This window comes from Homarus americanus, unplaced genomic scaffold (genome assembly GCF_018991925.1).
Source record: "Homarus americanus isolate GMGI-L3 unplaced genomic scaffold, GMGI_Hamer_2.0 scaffold7657, whole genome shotgun sequence".
NCBI classification, from domain to species: Eukaryota; Metazoa; Arthropoda; class Malacostraca; order Decapoda; family Nephropidae; genus Homarus; species Homarus americanus.
This window is the reverse complement of record NW_024713857.1, coordinates 8131-36129: the sequence shown is the minus strand read 5'-3', so window position 1 is coordinate 36129 and position 27999 is coordinate 8131. Positions and strand designations below refer to the sequence as shown.

Below are 27999 nucleotides of genomic sequence, written 5' to 3'. Positions count from 1 at the left end.
AAGCCGGGTCGCAACAGTGAACCTCTAAGACAGTGAGGGTGAGGACAGGCGCCATGGCTCTCTTCAACTCTCTCTCCACAAGAACTTTCTCACAGTCAGCAAGAATGTCTGCCGCAATTCAGAATGTAACTGTAATCGGAAGTGGGCTGATGGGTGCTGGTATTGCACAGGTAATTACTTAATTCTCAATAAATCTCAAGTATCTGTGGGACCGGTGTTGTGGTCTGACTAATTACCCAAATATAGCCGGAATTAAGTCCAATAATGGTCCTAGATGAGTAAATCGGACTGCTAATCACTTCTTGACTAGTATTTGGTGTTATAAAGTCACAAAAAATTAGAAAACTTAATTTAATCTGAATTGTGTTGTGTTAGGTTAGATTAGGTTAGGTTAGGTTAGGTTAGGTTAGGTTAGGTTAGGTTAGGTTAGGTTAGGTTAGGTACATGCACTTGATCTATTAACTCAGATTAAATTAAGTTTACCAATTTTTTGTGACTTTGGGGTAATTAGTCGGACCCCCGGTGTTGTGCTCTGGCAACGGTAAATTTGCATAAGCGCACCACACACTGTTACAAAGTCAAAAATATGTTATTATAATGTATTTGTGTGTGTTTAGACCGAATATGACCTTCATTTTCCGAAAAAATAATGGCTAAACAAATAAAAAATACACCAAAAAACACTAGAAAAACGAAAATCAGATCCAACCTAACCAAGCCTAACTGACTCACCATATGATGGAATCACCTATTTCTTACCTTATTGGCCTGGTCCTTGTTCATCGCTGGATTCTGAGATTCTTACAGGCTGCTGATGTTGATTCTCGCTTTAAGGGGGGTATAGGCGGGCAGCTTCTTCTAAGAATAAAAATCGAATTTGATTGGGCCAAAAATACAGCTAATTAAATAAAATATCATTTTAATTGGTTGCAAAAAAAAAAAAACCTTTTGATTGGCCACGTGACGTGTACGGGAACACATGCGCTTGATGAGTTATGAAGGAGACACGCAGTGTGGGAGGTGAGGTAGGCGATAAAGGCGTTAGAGGATTTGTATTTATGTAATGTATTTTATTTACTTATTTAATTTTTTTTTACACAAATACATATCTACCTGGCAATGCATCTTAATTGTTGACTTAACCATTTTATATGATATGTAAATTTATATGGTTGTCATGATTTCCAGGTGGCAGCCCAAACTGGCCATAAGGTGACCATGGTAGATATTGATGATGCTGCTGTAGAGAAGGCACAGAAGAGAATTGGAGACTCCATCCAACGTATAGCCAAGAAGAAGTTTGGTGGAGAAAGTGCGGAAGCTAACAAATTTATTTCGGATGCCATTGGTCGTCTCACTATATCAACTGATGCTGTGTCCTCTGTAGGGTCTGCTGATTTGGTAGTGGAGGCCATTGTTGAAAATTTAGATGTGAAGAAGAAGCTCTTTACACAACTGGACCAGGTCAGTACACACATTGATTTGTAATGACAACATATTTCTTTATCTTGCAGTAATATTTCGTTGTCTATCAGCCATTGCTTACACAATTCCATTTTAGATGATAAGATAGCTATATCCTTTGGGTCTCCACCTAACACTGATGGTACACTGTCATCAACAGACAACATTCAAATGTATACACATGAATAATAATATATATGTTAAATGTAATTAGTCCCTCCTGGGTATCCATACATTGTACATGAATAGTACATAAAGAGTTGGAACAATTGTGATGCAACTTAACAGTGAGGGAAGAGACATTGTAGTTAATATTTCCTCTGAAGACCAGGCAGCTAACAGTCTCCTCCATCTATGAACATTGGGCTGGTAACAGTTAGACAGGGTTTAGTTCATCCTCAAGCTGAGCAAAAATAATGGTTAATTTTCAGTTCCCCGACTGAGCCTCATTCTACCCTCGACCTCAACTTTTTGGGGCAAAACAAACAAATATAATTTTATATTAACTTTGTTAAAAAAATATTAGGTAGTTGAAGGGAAAAGCAAATGACATCAATCCCAGATATGTTCTACTGTAGTACAGTATTCATTCTCCATTGGACTTTACTCTTAAGACAGTAAACTCTTTAGCATTCATGGGAGTTAATTTTTGGAAATTGGTTTGAATTCAAGAAAGTTAATACCTTAAGCCTATGTGATAAAGGAGTTAGGTAGATGCGTCCCCAATAATGTCTGGGCAGAGGTTTTAGGTGACAAAAATGAATGTAAAACAAGTGCGTTAAATAATTCAGTTATGAAAAATTCATAACAAAAAAGACTGGAGAATGTGGCATGGTCAATCCCCCTCACTTTTTTTGTGGAGGGAGGGGATGAGTGTCAGGGAAGAGATTACCTTTTGACTCGGCTTGTCCTTTTACAGTACAGTACTGTATTTTGAAGTCAAATTATATACAGTACTGTATCATATTTTGTTCTATTATTTAATGCTGTATGTGATATTATTTGTGATGAAATATACACCATAACACACTGAGCATACGAGAATATTATAATGAATAAAGAAAACAAACTGGTGAACCAGACAACACCTACTCCTCCCACCTCCAGCACGTTTACACATGGTGTCAACTCCTGTACAGGTACATATTAACTCTCGTTAGACCGATATCAAATCTTCTGATTAGACCACTGTACAGTATCCCTATTAAAGACAATACAGTACAGTATTTATTTTTATAATAAATAAGCTAATACAGTAAAGCCTCGAATAACGACAGTAATGTGTCCTCCAATATTGCTGTGTAAGGTGAATCAGTGTATCGTGAATCATTATTAACATTAAATTAAGCAATAATAATGAGATGCGTTGCCAAGTGTGACCTTTTCATATCTTTTGTGTGGCTTTTTACCCTCTTTTCCCCCCAAAACAATACAATTAATTAAAAATGCAAACTAAATTCTTTAAATAATGTTTCCGAATGCACCTTATACAATAGAAATGAATAATAATATGGTCACGCAAGAGGAGATGGGACGCCATTGTTTTCGTTCTTGTTTACAGCTGAGAGTCCGGGACGATAGAAGTCGCTAACCACTTATGGCAAAGAAAAAAAAAGTGAGATGGATTGGGAACGCCAGCATATACGTACGCATTTAATGAAACAGCGTCATTTATCTTTTTAAGAATATGTACAAAGAATTCATTATTGTTTATTACTAAATGTGTAATTGATTGAATTAATCTTTCTACTGTATATGCGAAATGAACAATACAATTCATTAATATTACGTAGAATATTAAAACACACAAGAGGATAAGAGACGGCATTGTTGTTGTCAGTGTTTACACCCATAATGTCAGTTATCCACATGAAACTGAAGAAAATAAGACCCTGGTTGTTGTTGTAGTAAAATTAATGTAAAAAATATGTATGTTTTAATTAATGTTATTTAATGTACAGTAGAAGTAACCGCTGATATTAAAGATAAAAAAGGTGAGACTGATAGTGGAACGCCAATGTATACGTGCACACTCAAGGAAACATAGTCATTTTTATCTTAAGAATATGTACAAAAGATTCATTTTTGTTTATTACTGAATATGTATTTCATTGAATTAATGTTTATATATGTGAGATGAACAATGCAATTCATTAATAATACAAAGAATATTAAAACACTCGAGGAGACAAGACGGCATTGTTTTTGTGTGACGATGGTTCTACATAAGAAACTGAAGGAAATAAGACCCTGGTTGTAGCTGTAGTGAACTTAATGTAAAAAATATGAATACCTGTATGTATGTTTTAAGTAATGTTATTTAATGATAATAAATGGAACACTAGAAGTTGCTAACCACTAATGGTAAAGAAATGAAGCGAAACAATTGGGAACGCCAACGTATGTACAGTAAGTGCGTACATGTGAAAACATGTCGTCATTTCTCTACATATGAATATGAAAGCAACACTCATTTTATTTTTTATTTTTTTGTTACGGGGATTAGCCCATCCGGGCACAGGTCACTGACCCACATCGGGGCCTGGGGGCCGAAAATGTAATAATAATAATAATAATAATGATAATAATAATTCAGATAAGTAAAATTTAAAAAAAAATAATGATAGCGATACAAAAATAATAATAATAATAAAGAACCATAAAGAAATACAAAAATTAAAAGAAAATAGTCAAAAGTAAGAAACGATATATGTATGTTGTGTTGTCAATAGTAAGAGGAAAAAATTGAAACCTGCAATTGTGTGTAAATGAGGCAGAAAGTCAGATCAGCAACCTGGGACTTGGTCACAATTTTTTTAATGCCAATGGCAGCAGGGTCTACCATTAGACAACACGTTATGCTTCCAATATCTTCCCGGGCGGTAGTACCTCCCTGTTTGGTAGCTACCTACTACTGTAATTTACTGTTCAAATATGTTTTAAATAATTCTTACAAATGTAAAACAAAAATTTTTCTCACCAATAGTAGTAAAGTCTAAAACATAAGGACAGCCAATGATGTTGTGTGAGTTTTTACTCAGGTGACGGAGTCATCAGGTTCAACTCTGGCTGAAGCTGTAGCTTTCCATAAAGCTGTTGCTGAAACTGTTAATGAACCTGAAGTTGTTCTTGAAGCTGCTTATGATGCTGAAGTTGATGGTTTAGGGCCTTAAGCCTTCGAATAATAAAGCTGTCGAAAAAACCTTGCACAGCTGCTTTCTTTTCTCATTATACATCTTTATGTAGAGGTCATTTGTATTTATTTTAAATTTAATGCTTTGTTCTGTTAATGGATCCACTTCAGATAATATGTTCAATGCTTGCTCCATATAATATCCACAGACCTCTCACCTTTTTCATATCGTTTTAACACGTCTAGTTTCTCGGCTAAGCTTATACACTTTCATGTTTATATCCGCTTGAAATGAGGCTTCACTGTAATCCCATAATTTGGAAAATATTTTAGACTAGTAAGAATTTGTGTGGGTGAGTGGATTTGAAAATTAACTAGATCAATGGACTAGTGAAAAATTAATAGATTCAGCAGGCCTGGTATAGTATTGATGTTATTCATTTGTGTGGCTAATATGAGTCAGTGAAAGGCCTTTAATGGTTTACATTCCTTGAAAACCATTTGTTAAATAACAGAACAACTGGAAAAAATAGGATTCAGTTCCTCAACGACAAAAACCCAATATTATACCCTAGAAACATCAAATCGGTTCATGTACAGCAAAAAAAAATTAACTTACTCATAAAAAAATAGTACCCAACTACTATAATTTACTCCCTAACACATTTTAAGAGTTAATACAATACCTGTACAACATAACTTTGTTAGCTACCTTACCTTAAGGGAGGGCAGCCAGGGCCCACCACAAGGGGTGAGGAGGGGGTGGACTGACTCGGTGCGTTGAGTAGGGTTAAGGATACCAATCACACCAGAGGTGGAAGGAGTAAAAGAAAATCTGCTGGTGGAGGGAGTGGGACTGGAAGTTAAAGATACAGGATTTGTCCATGGTTTGAAGATGGACCAAGATCTTTCCTGGTCTTTGTAGGGCTGTCACCATGTTCATGATGCTTTATTACCTCCAGCTTTGTCTCAAGAGTCGAATCCTTATGTATTTTCTTCGGTGTAGTACAGGTAGCCAAAGAATCAGAACACGTTGGAAGTCATGACAAACATAATATTGAAAGGATGGCACAAATACAGACTGACAAAAATTAACCACTTCCCGTATGACAATTGGTGGACTGAAACACACTGGCTGGGGGGAGATGTGGGAGGGAGGGGGGATTTGTTATGATCAGTGAGTGAGAATACATCTCTATGCATCTCTCCAGGATGGCTGCCCTGGCTGACTCCCTGGACATGGGGCATGCAATTTGAATTTTTGCTGGGACTAAAATTTTTATAAGCGAGGGTAGCATTTCATAAATAAGAGAGATTGTTAAATTAGGAAACTCGTGTAAACAGATTTTCTTAGCTTGAACATTCATAAAGAAAGGTGAATACCTGTGCAATATATGGTTTGTGACTATTAACCTTAACCAGCAGCTAAAGAATGCCCCCCACCCACCCCGAAAAAAAGGGAATGCAATGAACACGAAAATTCCTTTGGCCTGGCGACTGTACTGTCTTAGGGCTAATATCAGCATAACCTCATTTCAGGCTGCCCCTTCACACACCATCTTTGCTTCCAACACCTCCTCTCTGTCCATTGCCAAGATAGCTGACGCAACTAACCGTAAGGACCGCTTCGGGGGTCTTCACTTTTTTAACCCAGTTCCTGTTATGAAGCTACTTGAGGTAAGTGTTAAATAAGTTTTGTTGTTTTTTTAATTACAGCTTTGTGCTTGTTTACTTTTGTGCAAGTAGTTGCTTGTATGGTTTAAAGCACTCAATGGATGATGGAACTTTTTGGTTAACGTTTAATGCATAATTTGTCTCCCTTGTAATGCTTAATATAGTTGTTTTGCGTGTATTGGTTTTTATTTATGTTTATTGCATGAATCATAGGCATGTAATTGTTGGAAAGGAAATCACATCTGTACAGTGCTTGCCAAAGAATCCTTTATATACAGAATATGCTTTCAAATTAAAGATTGCAGATAGGTGATGTTGATGAAATGACATTATCTTATACCATTTTAAATGCTACTAATATCATAACCATGATCACTAGCATCCATAATATGTGAAGACACACTTGGCATCAGTCATTATGGTGACATGAAAGAACTTTATGTAGAATATCCGTGTACAGTGTAGGAAATTTACAATTTGAATATTGTACAAAGAAAAATCTGAAATTGGACTATTGCACTTATGTTTTTGGCTCATGTTTTGTCTTGTCTTGCTTTTTAAGTTTTCCTTAAAGACCAGATTCATTACTGAATTGTGTGCTGTCATTTTAACCAGTTACTGAACTGTGAATTAATTATCCAGGGAAACTGGTGGTTATATATTAAAGGTGAACCAGTGAGGGTTTGGAATAAAAAAAAAAGTTTAATGATGAGAGAATGATTTTGTTTTATCATTTTAGTTTGAAAATGTGCAGCAAAAGTTCATGAGTACAGTTTATTCTCATTTCCAGAAATTAAGGTTTCACCATTTTTTATGAATACACGTACAAATGGGCACTTTTAATACTATGAATTCATGATTGTACTTAGTAAATGTGAAGATTAATATTGACCTAAAAGAGCCTCTCCTCCAGGGTGTTTTGAACCCCTACGCCCTGGGCTAGGGTGCCGCTGGCCGTAACCCCCCAAGCGGGGTCAATCGAGAAAAATCAACCTTTCCAAAAATAATTTTTAACCTTTTAAAATGATAAAACAATCAAAAAGAAGTAAGAAAAACTATAAATTGACCCTCTAGAAACTTCCCTGACAGCACGGAGTGAGGGAGATAAGAGGACAGCTTGTTTGACGGTAAACGCGTGTGGTCACTACGCACTTAGCGGCTATTTTCCACTTGCCTTTGTGTCCGGGATGGTCAGTAATGCATGTATTTACTGACCATAAGACTTATTTCCAATAAATATTTCATTTAGAATTTATTTTATTTGCATTATTTTTCATAAAAGTGCTCGGCAACACGCACTCAGGCTGTCTGGCTGCCTTTGTGTTTGGGAGAGCAAGTAATGCATATAAATAATTCCATTTGTAACTTATCCATAGAATTATTTTCCATTTATACTACACTACACTACAACTACACTACAAGCACTTTTAGCGTGAGAGGTTGAGGTACGACTTTCCATGGGAACAGGCTAATGCGTCCCAACCGCACTGAGCCCACCCACGCTACCCTGCATGTGGCGTGACCACCAAATAGTCCTGCTGGAACCTTATAACCTGTATTGGGCATCCACAATGGCGCGAAAAGACGTGTGTTCCGGAAAGTCAACCGGGGCGTAGGAGTTAATGGCCAAGGATATACTGTGCACTTCTTTATTATGACTGTTTAGAACAAATGATAAAGACAGTGGACTGATTGGTTTCTCTTGGCTGTGAAAAACTTGGGAAGAGTAAAGGGTTTGCTTCTTTGACCACTCACACTAACTGTTTCAGGAGAATGCTTTACAGTATTTGCATCACATCCACACTGTCCTCTCCATACTCCAGAAAGCAAAACTTCTCTCATAATACAGCTTATTGGAGCAATTATGTTTTAACTTGGCAGCAAGAAATGTTCAGCCTGCTCCACTTTTAGGAAACCTTTAGGAATTTTGTAAGCAGACAAAAAAATTAATTCTTGAATTTAAATGACCTAGGTATCAGTTGAGTTTAACCTTTCAAGGGTGATTCCTTCAACTGTTGCAATTTACCTTTCCTGGCCATTTTTAACCCATAAAGCATCCATCGGTTCTGGTGAAGGTCATTTTGTCGTGTTAATAAAAAATGTTTTAAGTGTTTTTTTGTTGTTGACAGAAGACCGAAAACTTGCATAACTTTGCACTCTGGGCAGTTAAAATTTCCACTACACATCACTATGTGTACATGCATCTCAGAGAATTCCCCAGGGTTTCTCAGGCAAGTGAGCCAAATATGAATGTAAAACTAATTTTCTCTATTTTGCATTCATAAATATTCTATTTATATCCTCTCATTACAGTACTCACATACTCAAAGAAAACTTTGTAATAAATAAGAAATTACAGTAGAAGTCCAAAAATCCGGACTGCTTGGGGATTGGGTCGGTCCGGATTTTCGGATTTTCCGGATTCTCAGGCAGTACTTTTAAAATTCATATTTCAGGAGAAATAAAGAAGAGATGAACAGGTACATTTTGATAGTTTATTCATTAGGAAATAAAGCATGCTTCATTTATCAAAACGAGCAGTTTTAAAGATAAAGCTGTGAATTCTAAAATTTTATTCTTTGCCTTTTTTATATCATAAATTGTAGACTTTCCAACGTCGTATGTTTCCATTAGAACAGTATTGCTCACACCACGTTCTAGTTTCTTAATTATTTCAAGTTTGTCACTCAATTTCATCGTGTTCTTCTTTCTCTTCACACAACGAAGTTTATCTACTTTAGGAGCCATTATTATGGGCTTGTACAGTACTCTGTAAATGGAAAGAGTAGGACTCAAAATTACATACGTTGTCACAGTTTGATTGCTCGTTTTAAAGTGGCGACCGTGTGGTCGCATGTTGTCGCTGTGCAGCTGTGGTGCTCACGCATGCACACATACACACAAAAGCCAGCTAAAAAAAAAAAAAGTTAAGTTTGAGTTTTCGAAAAGTCCGGATTCTCGGGTGGTCCGGATTTTTGGACTTTTACTGTATAAGGTTTTACTAATTTATTTTGCCATGACGAATGGTTTTAGATAGAATAACAAGGACCATGCAACAGCAGGCTGACTGAACATAAACAATGCTATATTTTAGTTTTTCTTTAAAAAATTTCACTTTTATGCTGCTGTTTTCTACTCGTTTACAAAAATGTTATTTGTTGTAATAGATTTATGAGTTTGCAAGAAAATTATTTTAAAAATTATTTATATAAAGAGTTGATAATATATAACATGATAATGGCAACACCTCTAGCCCCTACATGTTTCACCACCTCACGTCACCAAAACATGTACCAAAGAAATGTCACACTGCAGAGATAATTGAATTCCTTGCAAGACCAGGAATATTTTGAATATACACGTCATATATTTTGCACAAAAGATAACATATTTGCTCAGAGTAAACAAAATACTTACAGTAGATCTAAAATTTGTATGTCTAATGCAAAATCTATGATGTTTATATTCAAAATGATCATCAAATTGTAAGAATTCCAGCAATGTAAATTATATTCTGGCCGGGTAATTTGTATGAATTTTATGAGCTAAATAAAAAAATTATACTTCACCCACGTATATGAGGTATATGAGTAGATGCACCTCCTAAAGTGGGAATTCCGGTTCTGGCAGGGTACCTCGTAAGTGTAGAAAATGTAGAAACGCGTAAAGTGAAACCCCAACCCCGTAAAGTGAAACGCGTAAAGCGAGGGTTCACTGTAGTTCAGTGACAAAGAGGAACACCAGGAAAATAAATATAAATACCAGTACAGATATGAATTCATCCAGTTTTACGTACATAGTACTGTATAGTCCAGATTTTTTATGCTGTTCATATTCCAGTGACATTTGCCAAGTTTAAAAATTTTTTCGTGTTATCCTATGAAGCTTCAAAGATTTCATCGAAAGCTGTGATCTGCAATGATGTCATTCAATCAGTGTGGAACTTCTGTTATGAAGAGTAAATAATGTGAAGTAGCAAATGAAAAGAATTCTCATTCCCACTGGTGTTTTCCTCATGACTTGTGAAATTCAAGACTACAGATTGGACCAAGGCTAACATTGCAAGGTAAGTTGCATACTTCACTCCTCACATTTAGGAATTATAGTAAAAGCATTTTAAGTGTGCCAGCTGAGATCCAGAATTTGTCCAAGACTCCCCATATTTTGTGATTGCAACAAAACCCATCTTATACAGAAAAATATACTGTACTCTATACTGTTTAATGCTTACTCATATGCTTGAAACTAGGGGTTTAATTCATATTAGTCCACCCATCCATTTATATATAAACAGTATCACTGATGTGGGTATGTATAGGGTTGGAGCTTTGCGGGAAAGATGAAGGAGAAGTAAATATGTTGGAAACCCCAGAGAACATGGACTACTACTGTTGAACACTGGGTTTATGAAGAGGGAAGAACACTTTTTGATATACTGTACAAGAGTGAGGGGAAACTGCAGTCAGATCGGTAACAGCTTGGTGAGTTAAATTGGAAGTGTGTGTGGTAAATTGCAAGTTTATGCTAGCTGAAGCTGTTTTGAGGGAACTTAGTTTTCCAATCATGGATATCATGTGGTTAAAAGTAAAAAGGAAATTAGTTACACCTTGTTGAGTTAAAAGTGATAGGAAGTGTGTGTGGTAAATGTCAAGGTTATTCCTGTGGAAGCTGTTTTGAAGAGACTTGGGTTTCAAGTCATGGATATTATTTTATTTGAGGTCAGAAGGAACTAACCAGCAGAGAGACTTAAGACCAAGGTGTGGGGAGCTGAGGGAGGAAAATTTATAAAGTAGGAGGAGGTGGTTCATTATAGAGAGAGAGTTGTGAAATGAAGAAAATACACATGGATAGAGGGTTTGCAAAAAACTGAGGGAGGGACACCTTGGAAACAGAAACTTGGGGGTGGGATATAGGTTAGTAGGGTGAAACTAATATACAGAAATGAACATTTAAGAAGTGAGAAACAAGAAGAGAACATGATCTACGTGAAGAAGACAGGAAAAGTAAGTGGACAGTATTTTGAAGGCTACTGAATATGGAAAAGATAAGACATTTGATTATAAAAAAAGGGTGGCAACCAAGGTATCAGTGATAGTTGAGCAGAGAAGCTGCCAAAAAGGGCAGAATATTTCAAATTGGGAGGGAAGCACCAAATTTGGTAGATATGTAGTTAAACCTATGTGGAAGCTATAAAAGTTGGACCCATCTCTTAATTTTATTCTGAGGTAGTCAACTGGCACCATGGATGTTCGCTATGATCAACATCACTGTGCTCGCTGGTTACCATTACATCTTCCAGACATGTTGGCTACCCAGTAAGCACTCACAAGTGTATGAAGAATTCAAGAATGGTAAATATGTTGTTCAAAAGTCTGGTCATGTGTTCAGCATGATTGTGGTCTACATAACTATGAGCAAGAAAATGAAGCTATCAAAGGCGATGTTGGTGCCGTGGGCCTCACAGAGAGTTCATCAGCTGTTGGAAGGTAGATACAGTAAGGTAATTGCTGGTCCAGAGGTGGCTAGGGTTGTGAAGGAATTTGAATAAATTTCCCTGCATTCAAAGAATGCAGGGTGCCATCAATTCAGAAGTCCTCTGCCAAGACTATGAAGTGCCTTGTAATGCTGATGGAGGAAATTACAAACCCATTCGAAGTGGAGTCAGCAGAATTGTAGAGCATAACTACAAAAGAAATCATGCCCTCATCACCAGTGGATTCGGTGAACGACATTGAACACCTTGGCCAGTCACAGTATGAAGCATATGTTGATAAAGCAACTCCAATTGTGCACAAAGCAATTGAAAGAAACAACCTGTCGCTGTTCAATACTCTCACCCACCCTTGTAGCCCTGAAGAGTGATTTTAATTTATTTGCTAGACTTTACATTGCATGTCAAGCAAGGGATGATAATCTTGAGGAATTTTTCGGCTTTGAAAATCTGGGTTGATGTATGTGGAATTCTGGTGGATGATGCTGAGTGGGTATGTGTATACTGGCTGAGTAGATATGTGCTTTAATTAGGCCTCTTGCCTCTAGTGGGGAACCATTGAGCCTAATATCCCTCATTCAAGATGTAACAAGGATAAGTGGTCGGGCATGTACAGTAATGATGAACTCGGATATATTTGCTCCTCTGAAAAATAGGATTTCATGGTCAAGTCTTTATTTTTATTTATTTATAAATTAATATAGTAGCCATATTTATTCCCTGTCAGATGTACAATACCCACCTATTAAGATCTTGTATTGCCGCACAGTACTGTATGGAGTCCTACCCACCTCAGGAATACCATTTTGATTTTTCCCTAATTCACATTTTAGAAGCACACAGGCATGTTTGTTATGCCAGCCTTAAAGTAGTGATCAGCATGAAAATATAAAGTACTGTACTTTAAGATTTTGAGCCACGCTAATGGAGAGTTAAGGTAGCTTGTGCATGTTACAAAATATTTTACTAATATTTTTTTATGTAAGCATGTATTGAGTTCATATATGGTGGTATAGTATTCATGGTGCTTCCATGGTATGGATGTTCCTATTCAAAACAGAAATGATCTAGCTGTTAACAAAATCCCTGAGACTATTCTCCTGAAATAAGATGAAAAGGGTAAGCTAAAAGTTGTGCAGTCTGGTTAACAAGCTGACAATAATCCATTCATTACAACAAATGAAATGATCCAATCAAATATATGCTGTATATATTATCCTATTGATTGTGTCTTACATCATCAGAGTTTATTTTTCTTACAGGACCACAACACTGGGTACAGTACCTGTATACCTATTTCCTGGTTTCTCTTAGATTTAAGCTTCCTACATTTTCCTGTTAAGGTTATTAAATATATTTATAATTAATAAATGTTTATTAATTAATGATAACTCGGAATATATGGAGCTTCAATCATTCCGAGTTATCAAGGCAGTTTCCTCCCAGTCTTTTGTCACAACCCAATACCCAACTTTTTGGCCAAATTAACCTACCATAATCAGAAAATTTGCACAAAAATTAACTATCACCAGCACTGCAGGCAAAGGGTGAGGATAAATCAAGCTTGTGGTACCATGTAGTAGGTGTCAGTGGTGATGGGGGGGGGGGGGCCTCACTGCACTACAGTACACTATACAGTAAGCACTTACTGTACCAACTTGACCAGTGAATGCCTGGGAGGTGCTCACTGAACCAAAATTAGCACTTGAAGTGGTTATTTTTTAACCCATAATTTTGGATTGACTCTCATAATTTATTTTCTCTGTTACATGCACACACAATCTTTCATACAGAATGTGCCAAAAACTTTAAAAAAAATATCATAAGGTCAAAAACAAAAGGAATAAACGTTTCCTGCATGGGACTTATCACACAGCAGGGGAGGAGAGAGTGGCGTGGGGGATATCTCTGCTGTTTAGTGTCCCGTGTGTAGTGAAACTATAGACAATTTGTAATGCAATATTTTTCTTTTTTATTAGTAATAATTTTATTTATTCCTCACATTTACTGGCACAGTATACAGGTATATTATTTTATGTACAAAGAATAGCTCCTCTGGGCGATGAGACATAATTCACCTCCTCAGCAACCCAGCTGACTTACATCAGGGAAGGAAGGGTGGGAGGGAGTGACCCAGTTGCACTTACAGCTCACTGTTTCACACAAACGTTCACATCCCACACATACAGACCCGTGCTCTTCATTTTTTTTTATACGTACTATTTTCTTTATTTCTGTCACGTTCGAGTACAGTAAAGCCTCCGATAACGACGGTTCTACTAATGACGATTCATATTTAAGACCCTGGTTAATTTGGACCCAATTCAATTTACACCATTATTTTATTCATATTTAAAACAACAATAAAATAAAATTACAGTTTCATAACAGCTCACAGTTCTGTATATTTTCATTTGTATCAGGTATGTGTAGATTTAAAGCAGGCTATACTATACTGTATAGTGAATGAGGTTCAGCTCTAAATGTAGCAATATAAAGAAAGAGTATAGAGGTACGGTACATCTTCTGGTGCTTGGTGTTACAGGACGTAAAGGCACATCCTCACTGTGTGGATTAGTAAATTTGTAAATAAATAATACTGTGATTGTCAACTCATGAATTTTCCTATTACCTGTACCTAGTCAATGTATAATTAGTTCAGTATTGAGGATTAAATTACATCTTTGAGCATAAATGTTATTTGAGAAGAATTACTATTTACATGTACTTTCAGTACTGAAGTGATGTATTGTACAGTACTGTACTTGTAAAGTCAGTTACTTATTTAATTTTATGTAAGTAGTCTCCAATGTGGCTACTTTTACGTGAGTAACTGTTTTCCCCTGTAACATAACTTTACTTATGTAGAGTTTTCCAGTTTTTGAGCATCACTGTTGATTAAACGCCCCTTACTTTACTTATGTAGGGAGGTACTGTACTGAAAACAGGGTGATGAACTACTAAGAGCATGGATGTGAGCAATGTACATATGAACGGAGGCAGAGAAGTGTTAGTAATTGTGATGCATATTTTGTTTGTCTCCATGCTGAACAACCTTCAGATGATGCATTGGAAACTTTGGTACCTTTTATTGCTTACAGACTCCTATTGGCTGAAAGAGCCTTGCATTCGGTTATTGTCTCTTGTTACTTGATTTCATCTTGGTGGCGTTTGCATCATTGATATAACCAGTTGAGTAAACTCTTGATCTAAGCATAGGTTTCAACCTTAAATAGATGCTATGATACAGTATATTCATTATGATGGTTCTTATTTTTAAAATTACAATAAATTAACTTCCTGGTGAAAGATCTTGTAACTTATAATATTGATTTGTGGGCAAAGTATCCAGTACCTTGTATATCTTAACCCCCATGAGTCACTGCGTTGAATTAACCCAATACAGTATGTGTTTGTTCTCTCTTTTCATTATAAATTTGCAAATTCTTTTATTGATTAAATTATTAATCTGTCAATGAATCCAAGCTGGAACACTTATTGTGTGTAGTATTGAGTGCTGTACACAAGAAATTGTTATCTGATTTTTGTCATTTTGCGTGTATCATCTTATATTCTGGGTGAATTAATAATTAAATTATGTATTAATAATTTATATTGTAATTGGAGATATTTGTTATATGAAATATCAGAAAAATGTACTGTACAGTATATAATTGTTTTCCTTTTATTCATTATGAATGTCTTCTTTTCTTTATATAAAGGTGGTACGTATCCCAGAAACCTCCCAAGAGACTTACGAAGCCATGTGTGGGTGGGGCAAGGCCATGGGTAAGGTAACTGTGGCGTGTAAGGACACACCTGGGTTTATTGTCAACCGCCTACTCGTACCTTACATGTATGAAGCTGTTCGAATCCTAGAGAGAGGTAAGCAGTTGTCTTATGCAGTTCTAGAACACCCATAAATTAAGTGTTGTTAATGAGCATAATTGCTCAAAACTTACTTTGTATGCTGGACAAGACATGTGACAGAGTGGCATTAATTGTATTTGTTACACCATTATACTTCAACATTTACTGGGTGGCATTAGTTTTATCTACTTGCCATGAATGCCACAGGATGAGCCACAGTATGTCTGCACATGGGTCTATCCTTTCCTGGTACTGACTGCATGCACATGCTCTCCACCATCATTTGATCCACCCCACACAGAAGTGGAAGAGTAACAATGTTAGATAGTTTATACATAAAGTACTGTACTATGTACCTTCACTAATTCAAAGTACAAGAGACCCATAATAAGATTGACAGCTCTCACTTCAAACCAAAGTTTTGTTAGTGAGAAGTTGTGATTGAGAGTAGCCAGATAGACCATAATTTTAATCTCAAGCAAAGGGACTAGTAAGCGAGGCCAAGAAAAGTGTAACATTTTATTAAGTTATGAGTAAATTATTGCTTCAACAACAAATTAACCCTTTGACTGCAGGAGGTTACCTTTCACTGGATAAAATCATATGGTGGTAGCCAAAATAAAATGGTAAGTGCAGAAATGACAGCAAAAGGGTTAAAGAAGTTAGCAAAAGTAACTCAGAGGAGTGTTTTATATATATATATATATATATATATATATATATATATATATATATATATATATATATATATATATATATATATATATATATATATATATATATATATATATATATATATATATATATACACATGGGATTAGCCCACCAGAGCACAGTTCAATGACCCACATCAGGGCACAGGGGCAAAAATATAATAATTATAATATTAAATAATAATACTAATTTTAATTAATAAAAATGAATAAAAAATTATAATACATTTTACATAAACGTACAGTGGACCCTTCATTAATGAGCGGTTCAATTTACGAGATTTTAGTAAATGAGTTACCTCCCGTAAGGACTTTCAGTTCTATTAGCGAGTACAAATTCTATTGATGGCAGCCTTACAAGAAACATGTTTTGGTGCGCGCATCAGCTGATCGACCGGTCCGCCAATACGTAATTGGTTCTATTTTTACCTTTGTTTCCAGTGGAGTAAACATCGAGAAAGTTGTGCTCGTGAATATTTTTGCATTTTTAGATTAAATTTATTAGTCATTCTGAAATTTAGTTAACAGTGCAGTGTTGGTTTAAATAAAAAAAATCTGGACTTGGATTTTGGAAGATTTGAACAAAAAAATGGGAACTATGAGCTAAGAAGCCTCCCTAAGAAGCATTTCCAAAACCGGGTGAAGGTAGTTTTAGGCTTAAAGTTTTTATCCTATAAAATGTCACAGCCTAAAATTATCAGAATACAATTTGCATTGTTGGAATCCTTGGATGACAGCAAATAATTTGAATATAGACATCATATATTTTGCACAAAAGATAAAATTTTTAGTACTAAAGTGTAGTACAGTGGTTCTCAACCTGGGGGCCATGGACCCCAAGGGAGCCATGGCGAGCTGTTATAAATTGTACGTTTCCAAATAATGTTGGGAATCTGAATTAAACAAAACTTGTATTACTTATTTTGACTTGGCAGAAGAGAATTGTCATTCTTTTTTGGTCATTTTGTTTAATCATAACGACAATACAATTTTAATATTTACACACTCTGGTGCTATTTTTTTTTTTTTTTCTTCTTACGGATTATTTAAGATTTCACAGATCCAGTCCCTGTCTGTGTGATAGGCGCTGGACCGAACTGCTGAACTGACTTGTTCAGTACGTGTCCGTGTGTCATCCCTTTGCAAGTGGTGATAGGACCGAATGATCTCAGTCTGACTTGGGATACCATCACGAATACAGTGAACCATATATTGTGTTTGAGCTTGACTCAAGCATAATATACTCCGTAATTGGTGTTACTTATTTTGTTTTATATTTCATGTGGTCGCTGCTTTACATTAACCGAGGGTCCACTGTAGTGTATGATGTCACAAGTTGGCTGCCATAAGAAGTAACTAAAGAAGCAGTCGTCTCTGGGCTGACACATATCTCCTTCTTTGTTCACGGACAATCTTGGAATAGATAAGAAGTACTGTACTATACAATTTATATGGCTTTGTCTTTCATAGGGAGAAATGATAATTCTTATTTCCTCTCATTCCAGGTGATGCCAGTGTTCGTGATATTGACACTTCAATGAAGCTTGGTGCTGGTTACCCAATGGGGCCCTTTGAACTCATGGACTATGTAGGCCTTGACACTGGAAAGTTTATTGTTGATGGTATGTTATGTGGTATTAACACAGTCTAATTACCAATTACTGTACCCAGCCTTCCTCCATTCATTACCTCTAAGTTACAGTATGTCCTCTCTTTTAGCCTCTACTTTACACCCCTTTCATCTTTCAACAGTCACCTTCAACATTTTTAGTCAGGCATAATAATTCTTAACTGTCACCATCTGAAAACATTTTACTCATCCCAGCATTAAGCTCCTCACTTTTACCATCCACTAAGCTTATATATTAAGACATACTTATTCAATAAAATTATCATACAATTAGATTCAGGACATACAGTATATGTAGACAGTGTCATGCAAACAGTAGTAAATACAGTAGTAGGTCAGTTAAATGATCCAGCCACAGAGTATTCACATTTTAGGAACCTTCATATATTTTCTTATCCTCAATGTTTCACAGACAGTTTCCACACTCGCCTGGGTTAGCCATGATTGCCTGATGGCAGCTCTCCATGCTTCACTGTATTTTGCAGTCTGTCTCATCAGGTTGTTAGCTCTGATATAATTTCTTACAACCCCTCTCCATGTCATCACTGTCCTACCCCTGGCTCTCCTCTCCACATTTAGGCTCAAGTATTGTACCACTTGACCCAATTGGTCTCCCTCTTTCTCCTATTTTTTTTATAAATTTTAAAGTAATATATCCGTTGCCCAGAATCCCTCAAACCCGGAACTCTCCGATAGCCGGAATTGAAATTTTCTCAAATTCATTCCCAAAGCTGGAATTTCCAGAAAATTCCTGCTTTGGGAACGATTTTCCAAGGGGCACATTTTCTGGAAATTTTTGCAATGCCCAGAAAATTCCAGAAAATTATGGGGATGGAGTTTTTTCCGGGTTTGAGAGTTGATGAAATGGGTAATTTCTGAAACTTCCGAGAACATTTTTCCGTTACTCGGAAAATTCTGGGGAGGAGGATATTTTTCCGGCTTTAAGAGAGAGTTCTCGTTACCCAGAAATATCTCATCCTCGTAAGTGCTCTGCACCAATTGTTTCGGCTAACGGAAATATCACTTCCTTTATTTTCATCATAAATAGTGTTGAATGATAAACTTAAATTGTTCTGTCCAGGATCAAATTTACCAACTACACAGCATTTGTTTCAATTTGTCATAATCTAAAAATTATAGAGTAGAATATACAGTAGTTATATCTATGAATTAGAAATTTTGCTTAATTCTTGAAGGCAATTTAAAGGTATAAGTGTGTACAAAGACAGCTGCTTCTCACCCTGTGGCACATCATATGAGGCCAGTAATAAGAGCTGTCATCTGCTCAAGTTGGCAATTTAGGTGGGATGCCATCAGAGCAAATAAGTTCTGCGGCAACCACCCTGCTTTGGGTGTCTGGGGATATCAGGGACTGTCACGCCTCGGCATTTGCCACACGCAGATGACTCATGATTTTTTAATGGAGAGGGCGCCCCATTGTGATGACTACCTGGTCCCATAGACTGTTCAACACCTCCTGGTGGTACCCCAGTCTTAACCCTTTGGCTGCGGGAGGTTACCCTAAGCTGAATAAAATCGTTTGGAGGTAGCCAGAATAAAATGGGAAGTGCGGGAAACGCAGCGAAAGGGTTAAAGATATTTGTCGTAAGCACCTCTCCAAGTGCTGGGGAGACAGTCTTACTCTCTCTCTCTCTCTCTGGTGCTGGGGGGTGTTAGCGAAGGAGGAGACATCCTCTCCTTTGTGTAGGAAACTGTCCTACACAAGCTTCGAGCTTTATCTATTAATGTTTAAATGGTTTTCATGAAAGTTATATGCTATTTATTATGTGTTTATTACCTTGCATTATTAGTTTTTAGCCTTTTAAGATTTTTATTTTAATTCAGCGGCATATGACCTAAGCCGTTGTGCTGTCGGATATATTTACCACAATAAATCAATCTTCTCTTGATATGTGGATTCACACTGCATTTGGAGCAGTTCATGCCACCTCCTCCCCTTTTCATAGCTGGATTCTGTATTTACTAGTGGTCCTTTGCAGGGTCTGTTATGAATAAGAGATTGATCTTGAAATCCTAGTTTATAACTGAGCCTGGATATAATAACTTGGTTCCCACCTTGCCTCCTTGGATTTTCACACTGTTTGATAGGACTTAATGTGATTATGCATTCCGGTTTATGAATAAGCCTGAACAGGGTTTGCTCTTGGCATCTTTGCGGTTCATTAACTATTGTCCTATCAGGCAATTGTGACTTTTTTCTTAAACTTTTTATAGGGATTAGGGTTTTTGTGGAAGAGAAGGATAATCCTCTGATGATACTCCAGCTGTTGAGAATCAAGTCATCCCTGGGCTCCCAAGCCTCAGTGGACATATTAAAAAATAAATAAAAATCTGTCCGGGCTTAACTATAAAGTAAAACCAGGATTAAGTCCTCGTTTATAACATTATAGATAAATTTGCAAGAGTACATAGGATTTTTTTTCCCAATTTCTTTAGCTTTATTATGTACAGCATGCCCTTCAAATTCACCGGGTTGGGTTCTCAAAATGGCTGCGAACCGCCAAGTACGCGAATAACATTTGCTGATTGGGGGGGGGGGGGTACATTTTTACTTGTGTACAAAGAAATGTATGTTCCCTTTATATGTTTGCCCTGAGGACAATTATTTCTTTTACCTGTATTGTATATATATTTGTGTGTGTGTGTGTAGACACACACACACACATAAAACACATACAAATAAATAATAATGGGAAAATCTTCTCACAAATAATCAGAATTATATATTTTTTTTTATGTTGAGTCCACCCTCAAGTCCACTCTGTGTTTTATTAATAACAAAGCACAGAGTGGACTTGAGGGTAGACTCAACATTTTTTAATATTTTGTTTTTCCGATTACTGTATTTGTGAGGGTTTTCCCATTATTTTTTATTTGTATGTGTTTTATGTGTGTGTGTGTCTACACACAGACACACATATATATACGTATATGCAATACAGGTAAAGGAAATTACTCTCTCTAGAACGAATGGCTCCCTGTCCAGGCCGTGAAAATGCCAGCAACCCTTAGACATTATTGGGTACATCCAGGATGTCATCCGCAAACAATAGAGGATCGAGAAATAAAAATCCGCGAATTATCCGGGCGTACTGTATGCTGTAGTTTTTATTTGTCTTTTGCATCTTCTTCTTCATAGAACTTTGCTATACCTAGCAGCTCCAATTATTGTCAGTATATAGGTGCACATCATACGCTCACCTCTTAAAATTGATTTGTCAGGTTTCATTCAACAAACACACTTTAATATGCAGTACTCTACTCCCCAAAATTTTAAGTTGTTAATTTTTTTTGGCATAATGTCTCCACCCTTCAACTTTGCATCAACATTAATTGTACAATATTTTTCACTTTTACAATCATTGCATCATAAATTCTTTTAACTCTTTAACCGTATGCATGCATTAAACTTTTTTATTTTTTACCCCAGGTTGGCACAAGGAATACCCAGATATGCCACTGTTTGAGCCATCTCCTCTAATTGAGAAATTGGTGCAAGAGGGTAAATTAGGAGTGAAAACTGGCGAAGGATTCTACAAGTACAACAAAAAATAAGATTGGAATATTCAAAGAAGCTAATAACATTTATTTTTAGATGAAACAACATTGTCCTCATGATTTGAAGAAAAAAAATTATTATCGAGTGTATCTTGGTACCTATGTTTGATGGGATTAGGTTGTATAGAAATGGGGATATTATTGTTTTGGTATTGTATAGGGTTTGGGGTTTGGAAGGAGTTATGTGCACATCAATGCAATTTTATATTAATAAGTAATCCTGTTTTTTGTAGATTATATCAAATATATGTGCAGGTCATTGCAATGTAATTAATATTTCATGCAACCTTTTGCAAATTAAAATTTGATATTTTGTCATTTTGCTTTTGCATTCCTCAAATGGGTTTACAAGAATATCTTTTATGAATACCTGTATTGACATTCCTTTACCATATTATTTATTTGTACTGTATAAGCAGTATGTAATATTTTACATGTACAGTAATGTTAAAACACCTGCCCCCCACACTACCTACCTTTACTGCCCCCCACACTACCTACCTTTACTGCCCCCCACACTACCTACCTTTACTGCCCCCCACACTACCTACTGCCCCTACCTACCTGCCCCCACACTACCTACCTTTACTGCCCCCACTACTACCTTTACTGCCCCCACACCTACCTTTTCTGCCCCCCACACTACCTACCTTCTGCCCCCCACACTACCTACCTTCACTGCCCCCACACTAGATAGCCCGGCTTGTTTTGTTTTGTTTCTTTTATTATTTACTTATATTCTCTTTTCCAGTTCTCATCAACGAATATATCTCTATGTGCTATCATTGTGTACACTGTATCTCCCTATGGATGGTGGATTGTAGGCACAATTTCAGTCCTTGAGAAAGCACACACACAAAAGAAAAAATCTTTTTGGCACCAATAATACAACTTGGTTACTGCCGGTAGTGGTGCCTGATTGCCTTCCCCAATTTGTTCTTCACTTCAAATTATTTATAACCTCCTCTGTGGTCACTGATGTCACTATGAACTGTCTTAACTAAAGGCACAGTACTACACTCTCTGGTTGACCTTTGGATGGTCTATCACAGCTATGAACACAACGAAAAAAAAATAATCCGGATAAATCTTGTCATATGACAATGATTTTGTGGTTGTATGGCTCCCGACCTAGGCTGTACCTCCAGTCAGTGGAAAGTGATTTTCAAATATACAATCACGAATAACGTTAAAAATCCTACATCGATTTACACATTCATATCACTAAGACAATCTTCATGTTCTTCCCTGCCCACCCAAATTTCTTTACTCCCTCTTCCGTGACCTCAGTGCCTTTGACCTTCCTCAGTAATCTCTGCTAACCTGATTTTTTTTATCAGTCTGCCTCCCACCATCCATCCCCTCAGCAGTGATGAACACTTGACCCAAACCTAGCATTAAGATTAGGATTTATATTTGTAAATATCTTTACTCGGTTATCTGCCACCTATGGGGATTGACAGGTGCTGGATAAAGAGATTTTCCGGTTAGTTAAACCTCACTCTTAGGATCCCTAAGTAAATCTTTCAGTGCACAGTGTTACAGACTGACCTCGCAAATTCGTCTCCGAAAAACTGTCTTCTCTTAACACTTATTCCACTCTATAAATGATGTGGCTTAGAAATAAAGAAAATGTAATAGAAAACTATAAAATAAGAAATTGAAGAGCATGTGTGTGTGTGTATGAGTATGTGTGGGAACTGAATGTATGTGAAGGCAGTGTGGCGATAACTGCGTCATTGACTCGCCAGCCCAGTCGCCTCATGTATTTACATGTAATGAGACTAAAAGTTGTGGAAAAATCTTTACAATATTATGATGTGGTTTAGAAATAAAGAGAATATAATATAAAACTATGTATGTGTGAGAAGTGTATGCATGTTAATGTATGTGGTGGCGGTGGGCTGTAATGCGTGGCCACACTTCCTCCCAATGTGACCTCATGGCATACAGAGCACGGCAGCCACACGTCGTTGAGTCAGGTGGTTGACTGCCTGGTTGAGGTTGAACTGTGTCGCCTCGCCAGAGGATGGTTGGAGTGTGGAAGGAGCTTGTGAGGTTTCGTGATGTTGAATCGCACGTAGGATGGAGGTGAGAAGGGAATCTCAGCTATGGCATTTTCTCTATATAAATATATTATATACAAAACAATCTTGTGCTGGGAAGTTGCTGTGTGGTAGAGGAGTTGCTGTGCAGCAGCTTCTTTAGAGGAGGTGTTGTGTGTTGCAGAGCTCTTGGTAGAATGCCTTTCACAACGAGGCTGTGAGCTTATATACACGTCCACCGGAAGTAAGCGTCGCTGGTGGCTGACCCCCGGCGAGTCTAGACGGCTAGGCTTGTCAGAGAAACTTGACGCAGGATCTGCTGATTAGTGAGTAATGGCAGTGGCAGTTGTAGGGGAGAGTATCCACTACAAGCCTCTTTTTTTTTTTTTCATACAATAGATGTTATGATATGCTATGTATCAATTTTGTTGTTTACCATAGTAATAAATATGGCAGCTCTTCCCCATTATCCGTGGTATTCAAACTTAAGTATCCAGCTGATTTTGGAACAAATGTATTTTTATTATTATTTCAGTTTGGTGCCAGTTAGTCGAATCTGCTGGTCACCCAGACTCCGGATAACCTGGATTCTACTGTACTGTACTGTATACTGTATAATCTGTATTGATTATGATGCAAGAAAAGGAGTTCAGCCAATATATTTCCATGAGCTCACATGAGACGAGTATAAGAACCACGGTTTGGCCGCCCCCGACATACTGTATATACGGTAATCATTGTGTACACCAAATATATATTTTTTTAAGCATTTAGTCTATGGGAAAATGTGCTTTGATACTGTACACTGCACCTGTGTATGTTGTAGAATTATTATGTGTGCTGCATTATTTTGGGGTAGTTCTTGCTTTCTGTAGTAAAATTTAAAATACTATTTCATGGTTTTTGGCTCATTGTCAAGTGGCTTTTTAGATACCCAACCAGAACCCCTGGCAGAACGTACATTGACCAATGGCTTATACTATATAATCAGTGGCTAGTGAGTGTCTGGGATGATTACCTTGCTGTATCATGTGACTTACAACCCACAGTCTTAAACTTAGGTCTCTGAAATGTAATCCTTACTTTTTCCCCATTTAATAATATATGCAAGGATCTATTGTGTTAAAGTGTTTCCACAGATCCTTGCATGGCTTGAAGGAGGTATGTTAAAATGGCTGTGAGAGGTTTGATGTAATATACCTTGACTTGTGATACCAGATTAGAGATACAGTACTGATTTATAAATTACTAAATCTAAGCATTAAACATTGGAATCCATTTATCCTCCCTTGGTAGGTTTCCAAATAAGTAGGAAAGTGTGAGGACTGAAGTTTCTGACTGGGAGCTCAAATCGAGCAAATTAGCTCGAGGGTTCATGCTAGTGAATGTATCTCGTACCTACAGAATTTAGCCACAGTTCATCTAGATAATGAGCAATCCATCCTTATAGTGACCCTATATCTTGAATGCAGATAACCCCGAGGTCAAGGGTGGCTTTACCAGGGGATATTCATAGGGAGTGTCTGATTGGTCACTTGTCTGTTCCCCTTAGAAATTAAATGAGATTTCCTACTTTAGTCATTTACCTTCAGTTTTGTACAATAGAAGAAAAATGAGAGTTTATCTGGAATTTTCAATATCTTGATGCACAATTCATATTTCTACAGAAAACTTAAATGATGATTACATAAATATAAAATACTTTTAAGTGTAAATACATTTACATTTTTATATAACTTTACTGTTTTTAAACATATTAATACCTGTAGTTGAAGAAAAACAGTACTTTAGAACATGAGACTAGTGTTAAACGTTTTTCCTGTATAATATCTAAGGAACCCCCCTTGCAATTGGCATATCCTCAAGTCCTGTATTGCCTAAGTTTGGCACAGGTTAGATCAGTGGTCCCCAACTTGTAGTTCGCGGGCGCCATGACGCCCGCGGAACCATATCATGGAGCCCGCAAGGGTTTATTCGAAAATTTTGAATTATTTGGGATTTTTATATGAATGAAATTAATGGAAATATGTAATACCTGTAACTTAATACAGCTGTCTTATACAGGGCGTATGTATTTACCCCAGACCGGGCCCAGAGAGAGAGCCAGCCTTCTCACGTCCTGTCCAAGAGTAAATGTAAAAAATATGTAACTGGTCACAGTTAGATGTGTAAAACTACAAATAACTGGACAGTGTATATGATTTTTTTTTCTTGAATGTAGATCCAAAGTTTTGGCGCCCTCCACTATTTTACAATGATAAATCTGGCTCAGAGCCTACAAAGGGTTGGGGACCACTGGCTCTAGATGTTAAAGCTCTTACAATACATGCACAGAGAAACTGGTTTGCCTATTCTCTTGTCTGCTCCAGTATCAAATCAGGACTAATATAACGATAGATTTTATCTGAAAATTGCTCCTCTACTTCAGTGAACCTGGTGTATCAGCTGCCACTTCAGCTGTTGATATCCTGGTTTTACTCGAGTCGTCTTCAGTTATATCTTCAACTGTTCACACTCTTGGTTTTTGGCTGGCAGATTGTGCGGATCTCAGAAACATCTGAAGACACATATAATGCTATGAAGACGTTTGGGAAGAACATGGGCAAGGTGTCTGTATTGTGCAAGGATAACCCTGGCTTCATCGCTAACAGACTGGTTGTTCCCTACCTCCTGTCTGCTGTTAGGATGGTTGAACGAGGTTCGTTATATTTATATTTGAATTGGTGAAGTGTCTTTTTAAAAGTGTCTGTCTGTTCATGGAACTACCCGTACTTTTCTGCATACTTGTAACTTCAGCAGAAAGTTGTTTCATGGACATATTTCACATTTGTGTGGGCTGACTGTACTATGAATAATGAACCTACAGTATGATTTAAAACAATGGAGTGTTCTTGTAAAGTACTATGCATCGCTTCCCAATACACAAAGGGAGGCCATATGGTTGTGACCCTCCTGTTGCGTATTTCAGGTGATGCCACTACAAGGGATGTGGACACTGCCTTAAAGCTGGGTGGCGGGTTCCCGATGGGACCCTTTGAGCTGTTTGACCACATCGGCATTGATACCCTGCTGTTCGTTAGTGAACGTAAGAGATAAAATAGCAGAACATTACTCTCTCTCTCTCTCTCTCACACACACACACACAGAGTCACATAACTGGCATAACATAGAAAATGGGAAATACCCTGCACAGGTATCTTACATCAGTGCAAAAGACCAATCACATTACCTTCAGTTGAGACAAAAACACCGAGAACATGGTACATATACGGCAGTCATCCACCACCCACAGTGGTACATATACGGCAGTCATCCACCACCCACAGTGGTACATATACTGCGGTCATCCATCACTCACACTGTTGCATATACAGTACTGCAGTCATCCACCTCTCACACATAATCCAGTCATCTACCACACACACTGACACATATGCTGCAGTCATCCACCATTAACTCTATTAATACAAAAGAAACAGAATATTCCTTTTTCTTAAAATCATATTAAAGTTTTACCTTAGTAAACTAGATGCGTGGGTTAATTCATGTTGTTCATTGTAGCATCACTGGTCAAAGTTCATTATCTGGCTGTATGTTTTAGCCTTTCCAGATTCTAGCTCTCAACTGATGACTTTTAAAAAAATAGATGTTGAGTAAGTCTCTCTGATATCAAACAGAAGTCAGGGGAATTTCTTTTCACCTTCTCCTCTGTTTACAAGTTTTTTCATGTTGACCAAAGCAAGATAGTTTTGAACTCCTTTTCATTACTACTGTTGCAGTGTGTAAGAGTTTTATGTTTGTATCACAGATTGGGAGAAGTTATTCCCAGATGACCAAGCATTCAAGGTGCCTCCTACTCTAACCAAACTGGTTAAGGAAGGAAAGTTTGGCAAGAAGTCAGGTGAAGGCTTCTATAAATATGGTAATTAGAACAAGAATAAACTGCAGTATCCTTGATCCATGAAGTAGGTTCCATGATACTACAAGTGCCACTGTTACCCTTCATCTGCCAAGTGAATGATAAATTACACTATCCTTCTTCTATCAAATGAATAATAGAAGAGATCAAGAACCTACCAGTTGACGTTACTCCTCAGTCGGTCCACCATTTCGGTAACAACACATCATTATTCCGTCATAATTTTTGCTTGTATTTCTTTAGATATTTTCTTAATTCTTTTTTCGGAGTTAAGACATGTATTATATAGCATGGTAATGAGATTCGGATCACTATCGACTGACTTGCGAATATTTATATTTTTCGAGTACTTTCACCGATAAAATTGCCAACAAAATTACTTGTTCAAAGTGGGCATGGCTTTGAAGTAGAAGGAAACCGTGGAGTAAAAATACTAAAACCTTTCCTATCCTTTAAAGATCCTAACACTATAAAAGGCATA

The 27999-nt window shown here is 37.0% G+C and overlaps 1 protein-coding gene across 2 annotated transcripts; it reads left to right on the top strand.

Annotated features, from left to right (window-relative positions):
- The first annotated feature begins 1 nt into the window (after position 1).
- LOC121874871 (hydroxyacyl-coenzyme A dehydrogenase, mitochondrial-like) lies at positions 2–27640 on the top strand. 2 transcript variants are annotated; one of them, XM_042379194.1, is made up of 6 exons: positions 2–170; positions 1189–1464; positions 6137–6274; positions 26135–26297; positions 26568–26684; positions 27408–27640. In XM_042379194.1, the coding sequence occupies exons 1-6, from the start codon at positions 54–56 to the stop codon at positions 27527–27529; spliced, it is 933 nt and encodes a 310-aa protein (XP_042235128.1). In that variant the 5' UTR covers positions 2–53; the 3' UTR covers positions 27530–27640. The 2 variants fall into 2 exon arrangements, with proteins under 2 accessions (XP_042235128.1, XP_042235119.1); XM_042379185.1 differs by lacking the exons at positions 26135–26297; positions 26568–26684; positions 27408–27640 and adding exons at positions 15485–15647; positions 17851–17967; positions 21427–21872 and having other exon boundaries at positions 6–170.
- Positions 27641–27999: the final 359 nt, after the last annotated feature.

Excerpts from the sequence above, each read along its gene's own strand:
- LOC121874871 (XM_042379185.1), top strand. The coding sequence starts at position 54 with ATGGCTCTCTTCAACTCTCTCTCCACAAGAACTTTCTCACAGTCAGCA. Across the intron at positions 6,275-15,484 it reads CTGTTATGAAGCTACTTGAG|GTGGTACGTATCCCAGAAAC; the intron begins GTAAGTGTTAAA and ends CTTTATATAAAG. Across the intron at positions 15,648-17,850 it reads TGTTCGAATCCTAGAGAGAG|GTGATGCCAGTGTTCGTGAT; the intron begins GTAAGCAGTTGT and ends CTCTCATTCCAG.